Here is a 12912-nt window from a genome sequence, read left to right on the forward strand (position 1 = left end):
AAATACCAAGCAGGGGTTCTAAAGAGGTAAGAACTAAAAGGATGGTTAAGAATGTAGGAAGCCACTTCTCACCTCAATTATTTCCAAACATACCAGAAATGCTACAGGATCTTGGAAAGTAGGAATGCAGAGCAATTCTCAATGTTCCTAATAATAAATAAGGATCTACTGTATCCAGGATATGAATAACATAGAATCACTAAAATGTCAATATTCTTTCTTTGGGTTAGAATTATATTAATTCAGTTGGTGTTAGTTTACCTGTTTTAAGTTAAATCATTGCTGTTTACTGATTGCTTAGTTTGTGCCAGGCACCATTCTCAAAAATTCACGTACATCTCATTTATTCTCACGCAACCCTATGGGCATTGTTTTCCTTAATATATATATATATATAAACTGAGGCACAAGGAGACTAAGTAAATTGTTCGAGGTCAAGCAGCTGATGAGTGACAGTGCTGAGATTTTGGACCAGGTCTGCTAAACTCCAAAATCTTTTGCTCCTGATCATACTGCTAAAGCAAATAGAAATTAAAACACTGTTTTAATTATAGTAAATGAACTAACTATTACTTAATAAATACAGTCTTGATAAACACAACCTTTCCAAAGCACTGCTAGGGGGTGTGAGGTATTAAAAAAAATCACACCAAACTCTCAATACAATAGCAAGTTCCTAACTATGCAAGATATTATTCACGTCACTCTTTCTTTTTGTTTCTGTTAAAACTTTCCATTGAGGGGAAACATTTTACTCCCCAGTAGAAAGGACCTGAGCTCTGAGCAAGTCTAAGTGGAGAGAAGACAGCCTACAAACAGGAAGATGGTGGGAATATATGGCTACATGGAGGAAAGAGGTTCCCAAATCTGAAGTGGGGTCCCTGAACACCAACACTAGCACGCTGCCCCCACACTGCCCTTGCTGCCTCCAACCGCAAACCTCACCAAGATGTGTCTGCAGGAGGTGGGCTACTGCTGGTTGTTTATGGCCTGGGAGTCTAGCAGCACCTGTGACCCCCTGCAGGTCTGGACTCTTGCCCCAGATTCATTGAACACCATCTTTCAAGCGTCTTCTAAAGGAAATTTCCTCTCCTGTGCAGCCGTGATAAGAGAGGTACTTTCACCTGGGGTTCATTTAAATGCCTCCCTAGGATCCGAGGTGGAGACAGGATAGCTAATTAACCTGTCCAGGGTAATTGTTCTCTTAGAAAAACATGAGACGTCCCCTGCTGATTCCATTTTCACTTTATGGAACCTTCAAGTTTAGAAAACTTCTTTAGACCGAAGAATCACTAGAATGCGGATGCATTTCATGCATCATCTTAATCTAAAATCTTTCATTCCAGGTTGATATTTTTCAGTCTTTCCTGTTACACATGAATGTTACAATGTATGTGTTTCACTCAAATGTTACAATGCATATTTAAATGACTCATAAACATCATCATAAACTTAAGTATTGGGGGTTATATAATATTCCACCTGAAACAATTCACCTCTGTTAGATTTTAAATGGAATCTAAGTTTTTGCTATGAAAAACCATTCTGAATCAATGTCTAAAGTTTCAAATAATTTCTGAACTTCAGATCATTTCTGTAAAATAAATTTCTAGAAAGGAGCATTACTCCATTGCTGCAAATGCATTTTCCTAGCTCTTCATTTGCACTTGATTTTATTTAAAATCTCCTAACATTAAAAAGAATCTCATTTTTTTCACAGTGACTCTTGCTGCTCTAAGTTCGTTCATTGACTTTAAGCAAAGTTCTTCCCTGTTCAGAGTCCAGATAAGTACTTGCCTATTTGTCACTGACTTTTTCTTGGCTTAACATTTTTTAACTACTTAAACAATCCAAAATTTAATTTATGGTTGAAGACCTAACTTTTTTCTTAAGTATCCTGCCATCAAATTTAAAAAGCAATTATATTTTTCAATGATGTGTGGCAAATTCTTTATCATATATTTAGTGGTTATGAGCTCTTTTGGTTATAATGGTCTGTATCTACCTTGAACATTACAGGCAGGATTCAAAAACTGTTACCTATTTTACATATACTTTAAATTTTGCATTTTATCACATTGCATTAAAATTATTTATTTTTATTTACATCATGCCCCTTACTAGACTGTGAGGTTCTTAGGGAAGGATCTGTATGGTATTAATCTCTCTCAGCACCCGGCCCACTAGTAAGTGCCCACTAAATACTGACGTAAGTGAAAAGATGAGTGAGTATCAGTTAGGTTTGATGATTAAAGAATTTTATACTAAGCTCCTTTCTGTGGTTTGGAGCATAATAGGATATATTCATGTTCTTTTAGCCAGGTACTGCTTGAAAACATTTCTTTTTTCCTTTTTTCATATTATTTTTGTTTTCAAGAGTATTATAGAAGCATAATTTACATATCATAAACTCCACCTATTTTAAGTGTACAGTGATTTTTAGTGGATTTATAGAGCTGTGCCATTATCACCACAATCCAATTTTAGAATATTTCCATCACCCAAAAAAAGATCCCTTACACCCACTGCAGTTTATTGGCATGTTGACTATAATTTTTGAATGGGAAGAAATCAGAGAGGGAGACAAACCATGAGAGACTCTGGACTCCAGGAAACAAACTGAGGGTTACAGAAGGGAGGGGGTTGGAGGGTTGGGGAACCAGGTGATGGGTATTAAGGAGGGCATGTGTTGTGATGAGCACTGGGTGTTATATGCAACTCATGAATCACTGAACACTACATCAGAAACTTATGTTGTACTAAACGCTGGCTAACTGAACATAATAAAAAAATCAATTAAAAAATTTTCGAACAAGGTACTGCTGTCTCTGAACTTCTGTCTTTCATGTATCATCTGGGATGGTATGAGTCCTTAACTCCAAAAGAAAGATGCAAGTGTCATAGCCATGGAAAATAAAGGAGAGTGTCAGGTGCTTATGGAATGTACACATTTGTGGTCTCCCCACCCCAAATACCAAGGAAAACTGCAAAACCAGATGCTGCTGAAATTACATGTGGAGTCTTTAATTGTGTAGTTTTAGAATGCAGCGTATTATTCCTTTTTAGTAGATGCCTTTGCCCTTATTTTTCTATGATGACAGAGCCTCTCAGGCTTTTTGTGGCTCAGCTCCTAAGTTAATCAGCACCAGTGTTCATCCTTACGTTACCCGTGTGTATCTCAAATAAAGAATTGCTGTCCTCCCCTCCACAGGTAAAATTATTCACTTGCAGTCCAACTGGAGCTTGGCTCCACAGGTGATTCACTTTCTGTCATTCATTTTCCAAGGCGAGCTGTCAAGTCCTACTTTATCTGCCTGTGAATATACCCAAATCACTGTCTCCCTTTTTCCGTCATCCATTCATTTGGCAGGGAACAACCCTCTTCCACAATGGTAAGAGCAGAGAGAATGATCTAAGCAAGAGGGTGCCTCTGCAACCACAACGCCTGTCTGCTCATGGAATGAGCCTTTGTCTTCCCTGTGTCACATGGTCGGCTGGCATTTCTTCACCCAGCTGTATGTCAGATGTTGTTGTCATCAATTCCAGATATAAATCTCTTTGGTGATTTATAAGGGCTGTTCAGATGTTCTTGGTAACTTTTGAATGGCCAAGAGGTTCTGAACATCCTAAAACAGCTGGAACACCACCACAGTTGGCTGGTAGATGGGACGTCAGGTGTGTGTTTTACCATCTTCAGTCTACCCCCCTTGGCTCTTCTCTGTTCTTGATTCTTTCGAATTTAATTGAAAACAAATACACAGGAAACTTGAAGAATACAGTACAAGAAAAAATTTACCTGTAGGGGCGCCTGGGTGGCTCAGTTGTTAAGCGTCTGCCTTCGGCTCAGGGCGTGATCCTGGCGTTATGCGATCGAGCCCTGCATCAGGCTCTTCTGCTGGGAACCTGTTTCTTCCTCTCCTACTCCCCCTGCTTGTGTTCCCCCTCTCGCTGGCTGTCTCTATCTCTGTCAAATAAATAAATAAAATCTTTAAAAAAAAGAAAAGAAAAAATTTACCTGTAATCCTGCTACCAAGAAACTACTACTAATATTGTTGACTCTCCAGGGGAGCTCAATGCTTTATCTCCCCTGTATTCATCACCTAAGGCTCTGTGGCAGTTTTGTGCCTTATTCACCAAGAAGTGCTGTTCAGTGCTGCTGGGCTGGACGAAGTGATCACGAAGGCTCTCTTTGGTGGATGTATAGCTAAGGTTCTGGACTAAACAGAGACGCCAAGGGCCTGTTAACCTTAAAAATAAAACTATCCGTTGTTCTAACAGCAAAAATGGGTTTATTCTAGTAACAAAATTGCAATTTGGAACATGCAAGTTATGGCAAAACCAAAGTCCAACAAAGGAGAGGAATGTTATTTTTTAGAGAAGAAGAAGGAAGTTGGGAGGAGAAGTTTTGAACAAAAGTCCATTGAAGAGAAGCAAGAATTCAGTGCCATGACAGTTTCTCATTGGCTAAGTTGCAGAGGCAATTTCTTGTAGGAGATAAAACCTACCCTCTTTTCCCTGTCGGGGCCTGTAATTGATGCTTCTTTCCAGTTGATACTTCTTCTATTGGGGTCTGTAATTGACACTTCCGTTGGAGTCTGTAGCTGATAATTCTTCCTGTAATTAACATTTGAGTGATACTGCACCCACTTCTGGCCTCCCGATTCCATTTTAGTGAGGTTACCCTTTGTTTTCGAAGGCCTAAATCTTCTAAATGTTATTATTTATTTACTTATTTATTTACCTTAAACATTTTAAATCCTTCTTTGGTCAGGTTCCCAGAATCTGAGATGGCTGTGTGTCTTACTCCCTTAAACTTCCAGATTTTCTGCACTGACAAGATAAGAATCTGGCCAAAAGAGGAGACCATGAAACCATATCCAGAGGGACTTCTTGCTAGGCTGACTCCTGCTTGTAAAGACTGAGTAAATACCAATGAATTAGACACCTAGGCAAGCTCAAAGAGAGTACTAAATCCCGACTTCTAATCTGGACTAAAAAATACAGTCGGCACAGCTTGGTTAACTTCCCACCACTATGGTCGCTGAAAAGTCTAAATGAGGCAGTCAAGGACTGGCCACAAGTTAGAAAGAGTCTTTGACTCATTTCTGGGATGTGGGAGGCCATGCCATACTTTGATTGAATCTCCTGTCAGCTATGTAAAGATGGGTCACCAGAACATACTGGTGGCCGCAGTAGCTGAGTGGTATCTGTAGTAATAATAAGACGTGGGCAACTAGTTTTGGAGGGTCTTTCAATAAAGTCCTAGGATATGGTGGCTAGAGCCCTCACCAAAAGTTTACTACATAAGTTTGGCTCTTCTACTCCTTGCTCCCTTGCTTCCAAGATGGTAGTATGTCTGGGACCTTTTCTCAGCTGGAAAATAGTTTTTCTCTCCCTCCCCCCAACCTGCCTGCCATATTCTCTCTCTTTCTCACCCTCCCCTCTCTTCTTCCCTCTCTCGTTTTGCTTCCTTCTGCGTGGCAACCTCTCCAAGGGTAGCCACCCAGTCTAAGTAATTAAGAACATATAGTTCATAGTTTTAAGGAGAGAAGCCAGTTCTTGGGGTGCCTGGGTGGCACAGTTGTTAAGTGTCTGCCTTCAGCCCAGGGTGTGATACGAGCCCCACATCGGGCTCCTCCGCTGGGAGCCTGCTTCTTCCTCTCCCACTCCCCCTGCTTGTGTTCCCTCTCTCGCTGGCTGTCTCTCTATCTCTGTCAAATAAATTAAAAAAAAAAAAAAAAAGAAGAGAAGCCAGTTCTTTCTTTTTTTCTCTTTATCTCTTGTGATCATGGTCTATGGATATGCTCTGAACTCTGAATTTAGTCCTAGGAGAAATAGCAGACCACTAGGTTGTGGCCCATTTCTGTCAACTTCATGTAGAACAAGATATTTTCATGCCACAAACTGAAGTGTGCAAAAATGCGTTTTCCTTATTGCTTTTTAATATAATTTCTATTTTGAGGCTGTATTCCATCCAATGACAGAAACTTAATGCATTCACCTTTATTTGTAAATACTTCCAAGTAAAGTTACTCACCTCATGATTGTCTCCCCAGTTACTGAATATCTATAAATCTGTCAGTTAAGATGTTCTCTTTCTTTCACATCCCGGGGTTATTTCGAAGCTCCAGAGCTTGTGATAAGCTATTGGAGAGAGCACTTTCAGCTTTCAGACCTGCATTGTCCGCCATCCCCTCAATGTGCAGTTTTCTCACATGGCTCTTAGGCAGGATCTTTCTTTGACCATTGACATTTAACCAGTTACAGCCCCATCCCCAGCCGTGGACTGAGCTGTATGTGGTCCTAATAGTCTCTGTCATTAATCCACATATTTTGCATTTTCCTCCTTCTAACCATCTGGCTCTTTTGACCCACCAACACTTTCCACTCCCTGTTGGGGTGCATGGGAAACTTCATGACCCTCCTACATGCTTTTCTGCAGCTGTGGAAAACTCAGGATGACTTTGTCAAGGCTTTTCTCAGCTTGGGTTTTTTGGGCTTTTTGTTTTGTTTTGTTTTCGTTTTTCTGCTCCATACTCTAGGCCACCACCTTGTATTTATGTGGTAAATAGGCAAACTCTAGGACCTGTGTTGCTTGCTCGTATTCCAGTCAAGGAGCACCCATGAGTATCTTCTTTGGAATCTTCAAAAAGCTTTTTTATCTCTCTGGACTCTGAGTTTAACCCAAAATGATCAGGGAGCAAGGGCACAAGAACCCAAACACATCCGCACCTTCTGAATTCACACCCAACTCTTGGCTTCTACTATTTACCAGTGAGGAAGATCTTTACTTGGTTTTATTAAGTTGAACCAAAGCTTTTGAATTTTAAAAGATAAGAATTTTCAACATTTATTCCTTGTTCTATTGTGGCAACTTTCTCCTTAATATGAGTGACTAGTGTCTGACTTTCCAGATTAGGGAAAGTCTCTCAAGATTTAAGCAAAGAAATTCAATGAAGTACAAAGAGGTAAAACTACACTGGTAGATATCATACTGCCACCATATAGAAAGGCACAAAAATGAAATTCCCACTGTAGTAAATAGTTAATTCTAGTCATACTCCCCAGGTTTCAACCTTATCTATACCACTCATGAACTATTAAACATTGGGACAATTACTTAAACTTTTTGCTCCAGTTTTTTTTCCATGTTAAAAATGAGTACATAAAAATAAAGCATCTCTCATGGGATTGTAAGGACCTCTACGACATCGGCCACAGCAACTTCTTTCATGACACATCTCCAAAGGCAAGAGAAACAAAAGAAAAAATGAACTTGTGGGACTCCATCAAGATAAATCTTCGCACAGCCAAGGAAACAGTCAAAAAAACTAAGAGGAAGCCCACGGAATGGGAGAATATATTTGCAAATGACACTACAGATAAAGGACTGGTATCCAAGATCTACAAAGAACTTCTCAAACTCAATACACGAGAAACAAATAAACAAATCAAAAAATGGGCAGAAGATATGAACAGACACTTTTCCAATGAAGACATACAAATGGCTAACAGACACATGAAAAAATGTTCAAAATCATTAGCCATCAAGGAAATTCAAATCAAAACCACACTGAGATACCACCTTACGCCAGTTAGAATGGCAAAAATAGACAAGGCAAGAGACAACAATTGTTGGAGAGGATGTGGAGAAAGGGGATCCCTCCTACATTGTTGGTGGGAATGCAAGTTGGTACAGCCACTTGGAAAACAGTGTGGAGGTCCCTTAAAAAGTTAAAAATTGAGCTACCCTATGATCCAGCCATTGCACTACTGGGTGTTTACCCCAAAGATACAGACGTAGTAAAGAGAAGGGCCATATGCACCCCAATGTTCATAGCAGCAATGTCCACAATAGCTAAATCGTGGAAGGAGCCAAGATGCCCTTCAACAGATGACTGGATTAAGAAGTTGTGGTCCAGGGGGCGCCTGGGTGGCAGAGCGGTTGAGCGTCTGCCTTCGGCTCAGGGCGTGATCCTGGCGTTATGGGATCGAGCCCCACATCAGGCTCCTCCGCTATGAGCCTGCTTCTTCCTCTCCCACTCCCCCCGCTTGTGTTCCCTCTCTCGCTGGCTGTCTCTATCTCTGTCGAATAAATAAATAAAATCTTTAAAAAAAAAAAAAAAGAAGTTGTGGTCCAACCGGGGATGTACTGTATGGTGACTAACATAATAAAAAATCATTATTAAAAAAAAAAGAAGTTGTGGTCCATATATACAATGGAATATTACTCAGCTATCAGAAAGAACGAATTCTCAACATTTGCTGCAACATGGACGGCACTGGAGGAGATAATGCTAAGTGAAATAAGTCAAGCAGAGAAAGACAACTATCATATGATTTCTTTCATCTATGGAACATAAGAACTAGGAAGATCGGTAGGGGAAGAAAGGGATAAAGAAAGGGGGGGGTAATCAGAAGGGGGAATGAAACATGAGAGACTATGGACTATGAGAAACAAACTGAGGGCCTCAGAGGGGAGGGGGGTGGGGGAATGGGATAGACTGGTGATGGGTAGTAAGGAGGGCACGTATTGCATGGTGCACTGGGTGTTATACGCAACTAATGAATCATCGAGCTTTACATCGGAAACTGGGGATGTACTGTATGGTGACTAACATAATATAATAAAAAATCATTAATTAAAAAAAAAAGTAAAAAAAAAAAAGAACTCATTGTGTTTCTTCCCTCGGACGAAAACAGGGTTAATGAGTTCTGAACGTCAGGTGAATCGTTCATGTTCCTGCCACTGTGCTTGTGTAGGTATAGAAACCCACTGAGCCTCATCTCTGGATGTATCTGAACTCGGAAAACTTAGAAACATTTTCCAAACTCCACTTTTTTTTTTTTTAAGATTTTATTTACTGGAGAGAGACAGAGAGAGCAAGCAGGGAAGGGGTAGAGGGAGAAGGAGAAATAGAATTTCAGGGAGACTCCCCACTGAGCACAGAGACCAACACAGGACCTCGATCTCACAACCCTGAAATCATGACCTGAGCTGAAATCATGAGCCACATCCTTAACTGACTGAGCCACCCAGGCGCCCCTCCAAAGCCCACTTTTATGTTCACTTTCAGAAAGCTGCTTTCATTCAACAAAAATAAATTAGTAGAGTGCTTATGAAAAATAGGACACATATGCGTATAAAATGAACATTATTTTATAATTTTAAGATATGAAATAATTAAGATGCATAGTGATGAACAAAACAACCAATCGGGAATCTGCACTGAATGAGGAGCATTTAGCTTATGCCCAGAGTCCTAGGGGCTATTAAATCTCATCCTCTTCTGCTTACACAGCAAGGAAAATATAACTTCTCAGGAGACAGGATTTACTCCTTATCTCAGAGTACATCCATTCTCAGTCATAGTGCTAATTCCTGCAGCAACCCAGAAACCCAGGAGATATGGCATAATAGAATTAATAGATGCAGATGTTTCCCTTAGCACAACATCACATAAAGTATACTCATTTCTTTAAAAATATCAAGACAAAAATGTTAATTACATGTAGTTACACAAAAAGAAACACACAGTACTGTCCAGAAGTCTGTCTAACCACTGAGCCTCTATATGACTAATTAATCTCTGTACCACGGTTCCTCCCGCACAAGGATACGTATCCTGTACACCCACATGTTACAGGTGATTTAAGGATCAGAATGAAAAGGAGGCTGGTCTTCTTGGAAATAGGCCCTTTTGAGTTAAGACCCATATCACTCTTTTCTGAGGATTATATTTTTCATAATTGAGATTTTGAATTTTATATATTGAGGCATTGCTCCTGGCTACGGCCTAAGATTATGGGAATCAGAATCTGAGGATAAACAACAGGAGTGTGATTTCTGTCCCAGTCTCAATTCTCCAGGACTTCTCTTCACCTTGCAGCAATTCCAACCAAGGGTATGAGGGAAACAGCCAAATGTAGACTTCCTTATGAACCAGAAGTTTAGCTTCTTATATCTAATTTCACCAACCACTTCCCATTTGTTAATTATTGGTAAACAACTTCCTGATGGAGCCTGGTTCTACTTTAAAAAAATGAAAAAAGTAGCATGAAGACATTGTTGTTGGTGCCAAAATTAGGCACTAGATCACCTCCTCAGCAGAGTGCCAACTTCTGGTTCCCTTTTCTGGTTACACAGTGAAGATGGATGACTACAGCAATAACAGACGAGGAATTTTCTAGGGATTGCTAATGAGCCAACTAGTCAACCAAACCTTAACTATGCCAGACATACATGTTCAGCATTCCTATTACAACAAATTTCTTTTTGTTTGAAGTTAACAAATCTTTGATCAGGTAGAGTTACTCTTGCTTTGGACAAATCCACAAATGAAGAAATTCATCCATAATTTCCAGAGGTGAAAAAATAGGTTTAATCTGAGAAACTAACCTAATTAGACAGGAAAGTCTTTTGACAGAGATCTCTCAATACTAATAGTAATCCCTGTCCTAACTAAAATGAGATGCTATAAAGACAGGTACTGGTCTCCCGGCAGCCTTGACCAGTACTGGTATCTCTGATCCCTGAGGCAGTATGCATTAGGTAGGGATGGAATATTGAAGGTGAAGGGTTACACCACCACAACTAGCTACAAAAATAGTTGTGGATTATTTGGCCTATTGATGTATTAGGTCATAGCTGATGAGGGATGGAGATATTGAGCTTCCAGTTACTTCTCCTGCATTTTCCTGTCCTTGTGCCAGTCATGGGTTTATATTGGGAGAGTGAAGTAACTATAATTTATCCCACAATTAGGAAAGTTGTGGGTCAATATTTTAGTTGCCATTTTCCTATACTGTACATCTGAAATAAATTTCATAATTAGTAACAACAGAAAAAGATTCTCCTCTTCCATCTGTTTAGGGCATCTTTGATTTCCTTGTTCCTCAAGCTGTAGATCAATGGATTTAGCATGGGGATCATAACAGTGTATAAAACTGATGCCAACTTGTTTTGGCTCGGGGAATCACCAGAGTTAGGATACATATAAACACAGATACCTGAGCCAAAGAAAAGAGTCACAGCTGTCAGGTGAGAAGCACAGGTGTTGAAGGCCTTGGACCTGCCTTCAGCTGATGTGATCCTTAGAATGGTTGCAACAATGTAACCATAGGATATCATGATAACCAAGACAGATGTGAGTCCAAAGATCACTGTGAGAACAGAGGTCATGATTTGAAAGAAAAAGGTATCAGAGCAGGATAGTTTTAGCAGCTGGGGAAGATCACAGAAGAAATGATTGATGACATTTGGCCCACAGAAATGGAGCTGAAGTAAGGCACAGAGTTGGATAAATGAGCCAAAGAATCCAGTTACACAAGATCCTGCCACCATCTGCACACAGAGGGTGGGCGACATGATGGCGGTATAGAGCAGAGGATTACAAATGGCGGCATATCGGTCATAAGCCATGGCTGACAGAAGACAGCATTCAGTCAGACCCAGGCTAGAGAAGAAGAAGTACTGCACAGTGCACCCCACAAAGGAGATGGATTTCTGCTTCTTGAAGAAATCCGAGAGCATCTTGGGCGCTATAGTGGAAACATAGCAAATGTCCAGCAAGGACAGGTTACTGAGGAAAAAGTACATAGGTGTGTGCAGATGGGAGTCCACCCTGATGAGTGTGATGAGGCCCAGGTTCCAGGACACTGTCATGAGGTAGATCCCTAGGAATATTGAAAAGAGGACCACGGTGAGCTTTGGAAATTCAGAGAATCCTAAGAGAATGAACTTCGTAACTGCTGTACTGTTCCTTCCCCCAGCCATTGCATTAGTAATCCTAGGATCTGTAGACAAAGAAGAGAATAAATCTTTAAGTCAGTTGTTATCCCCATTTCTATTAACAGCTTCTACTCACACTAAAAACAAAACCAAGAGAAATACTGAGCCATTTTGAAGAAATAACCGTGCTTAACTTTGCCCCTAAATAGCTACAATGGTCCTGTGCATCAATATTCCCACATGTAAAAGAGGATAATTATGGTTTTCACTGTTAACCCACCAGGCTCTTACAAGGACAAAGGAAAGCATAATAACATTTGGAAAACTCTTCTTAAAGATGCTTTAGAAATTTCAGGATATTATTAAAGGGATTATAACTCCTATGTATAGCTTAGCGACTAAAAAGCATGGCCTTAGATGTCACATAGCTATCTTTGGAATGTGGCTCTGCTATCTGTGAGCTTTAGGACTTTGAATATGTTGTCTCGTCTCTTTCTACCTAAGTTACTTAATTGTCAAGACAGAGATAATAGAACCTACCTCATAGGGTTCAGCTGAAGTTAAATTAGTTTAGTTATGTACAGTGCCACTCACGCATATAGTAAGTATTGAGTGAAGTTGTGTCATTAGCTAATACCTATGTAATATAGTTTTGAAGCACTCCTTTGGTTTGTGAAAAACTTTTAAACTTTAAGGGTTGGTCATACATGCAACATTCTCTGACTACAGTGGGATTAAGCTAGAAATCAGTAATAAATTGGTAATTAAAGAACCATCATAATTGGAAACTAATCACATATTTCTAAACTATTCAGAAGTCAAATAATGCATTAGAATAGAAATTAGAAAACATTCCTAACTTAAATATAATGAAAAATACTATTCACCAAATCTTGTGGATTTTCTAATCGAAATATAATGGGTATACATAGGATTTCACTCATGTGGAATTTAAGAAATAAAACAGATGAACATAGGGGAAAGGGAAAAAAAAAACAGAGCGGGGAGCAAGCCATGAGAGACTTAACTATACAGAACAAACTGCTGGTTGATGGAGGGGAGGTGGGTGGGGGGTGGGCTGAATGGGTGATGGGTATTAAGGAGGGCACATGCTGTGATGAGCACTGAGAGTTACAAGTAAGTGATGAATCACTAAATTCTACACCTGAAACCAATTTACC

The 12912-nt window shown here is 39.9% G+C and overlaps 1 protein-coding gene across 1 annotated transcript; it reads right to left on the bottom strand.

Annotated features, from left to right (window-relative positions):
* Nucleotides 1-10799: 10799 nt before the first annotated feature.
* LOC123785334 (olfactory receptor 5AN6-like) lies at nucleotides 10800-11776 on the bottom strand. The gene has a single exon (XM_045787067.2). The coding sequence runs from the start codon at nucleotides 11774-11776 to the stop codon at nucleotides 10832-10834; it is 945 nt and encodes a 314-aa protein (XP_045643023.2). The 3' UTR covers nucleotides 10800-10831.
* Nucleotides 11777-12912: the final 1136 nt, after the last annotated feature.

This window comes from Ursus americanus, chromosome 24, assembly GCF_024610735.1.
Source record: "Ursus americanus isolate L20-20 chromosome 24, mUrsAme1.1.p, whole genome shotgun sequence".
Classification (NCBI taxonomy): Eukaryota; Metazoa; Chordata; class Mammalia; order Carnivora; family Ursidae; genus Ursus; species Ursus americanus.

Coding starts and splice junctions, on each gene's coding strand:
- LOC123785334 (XM_045787067.2), bottom strand. CDS start 11,776: ATGGCTGGGGGAAGGAACAGTACAGCAGTTACGAAGTTCATTCTCTTA.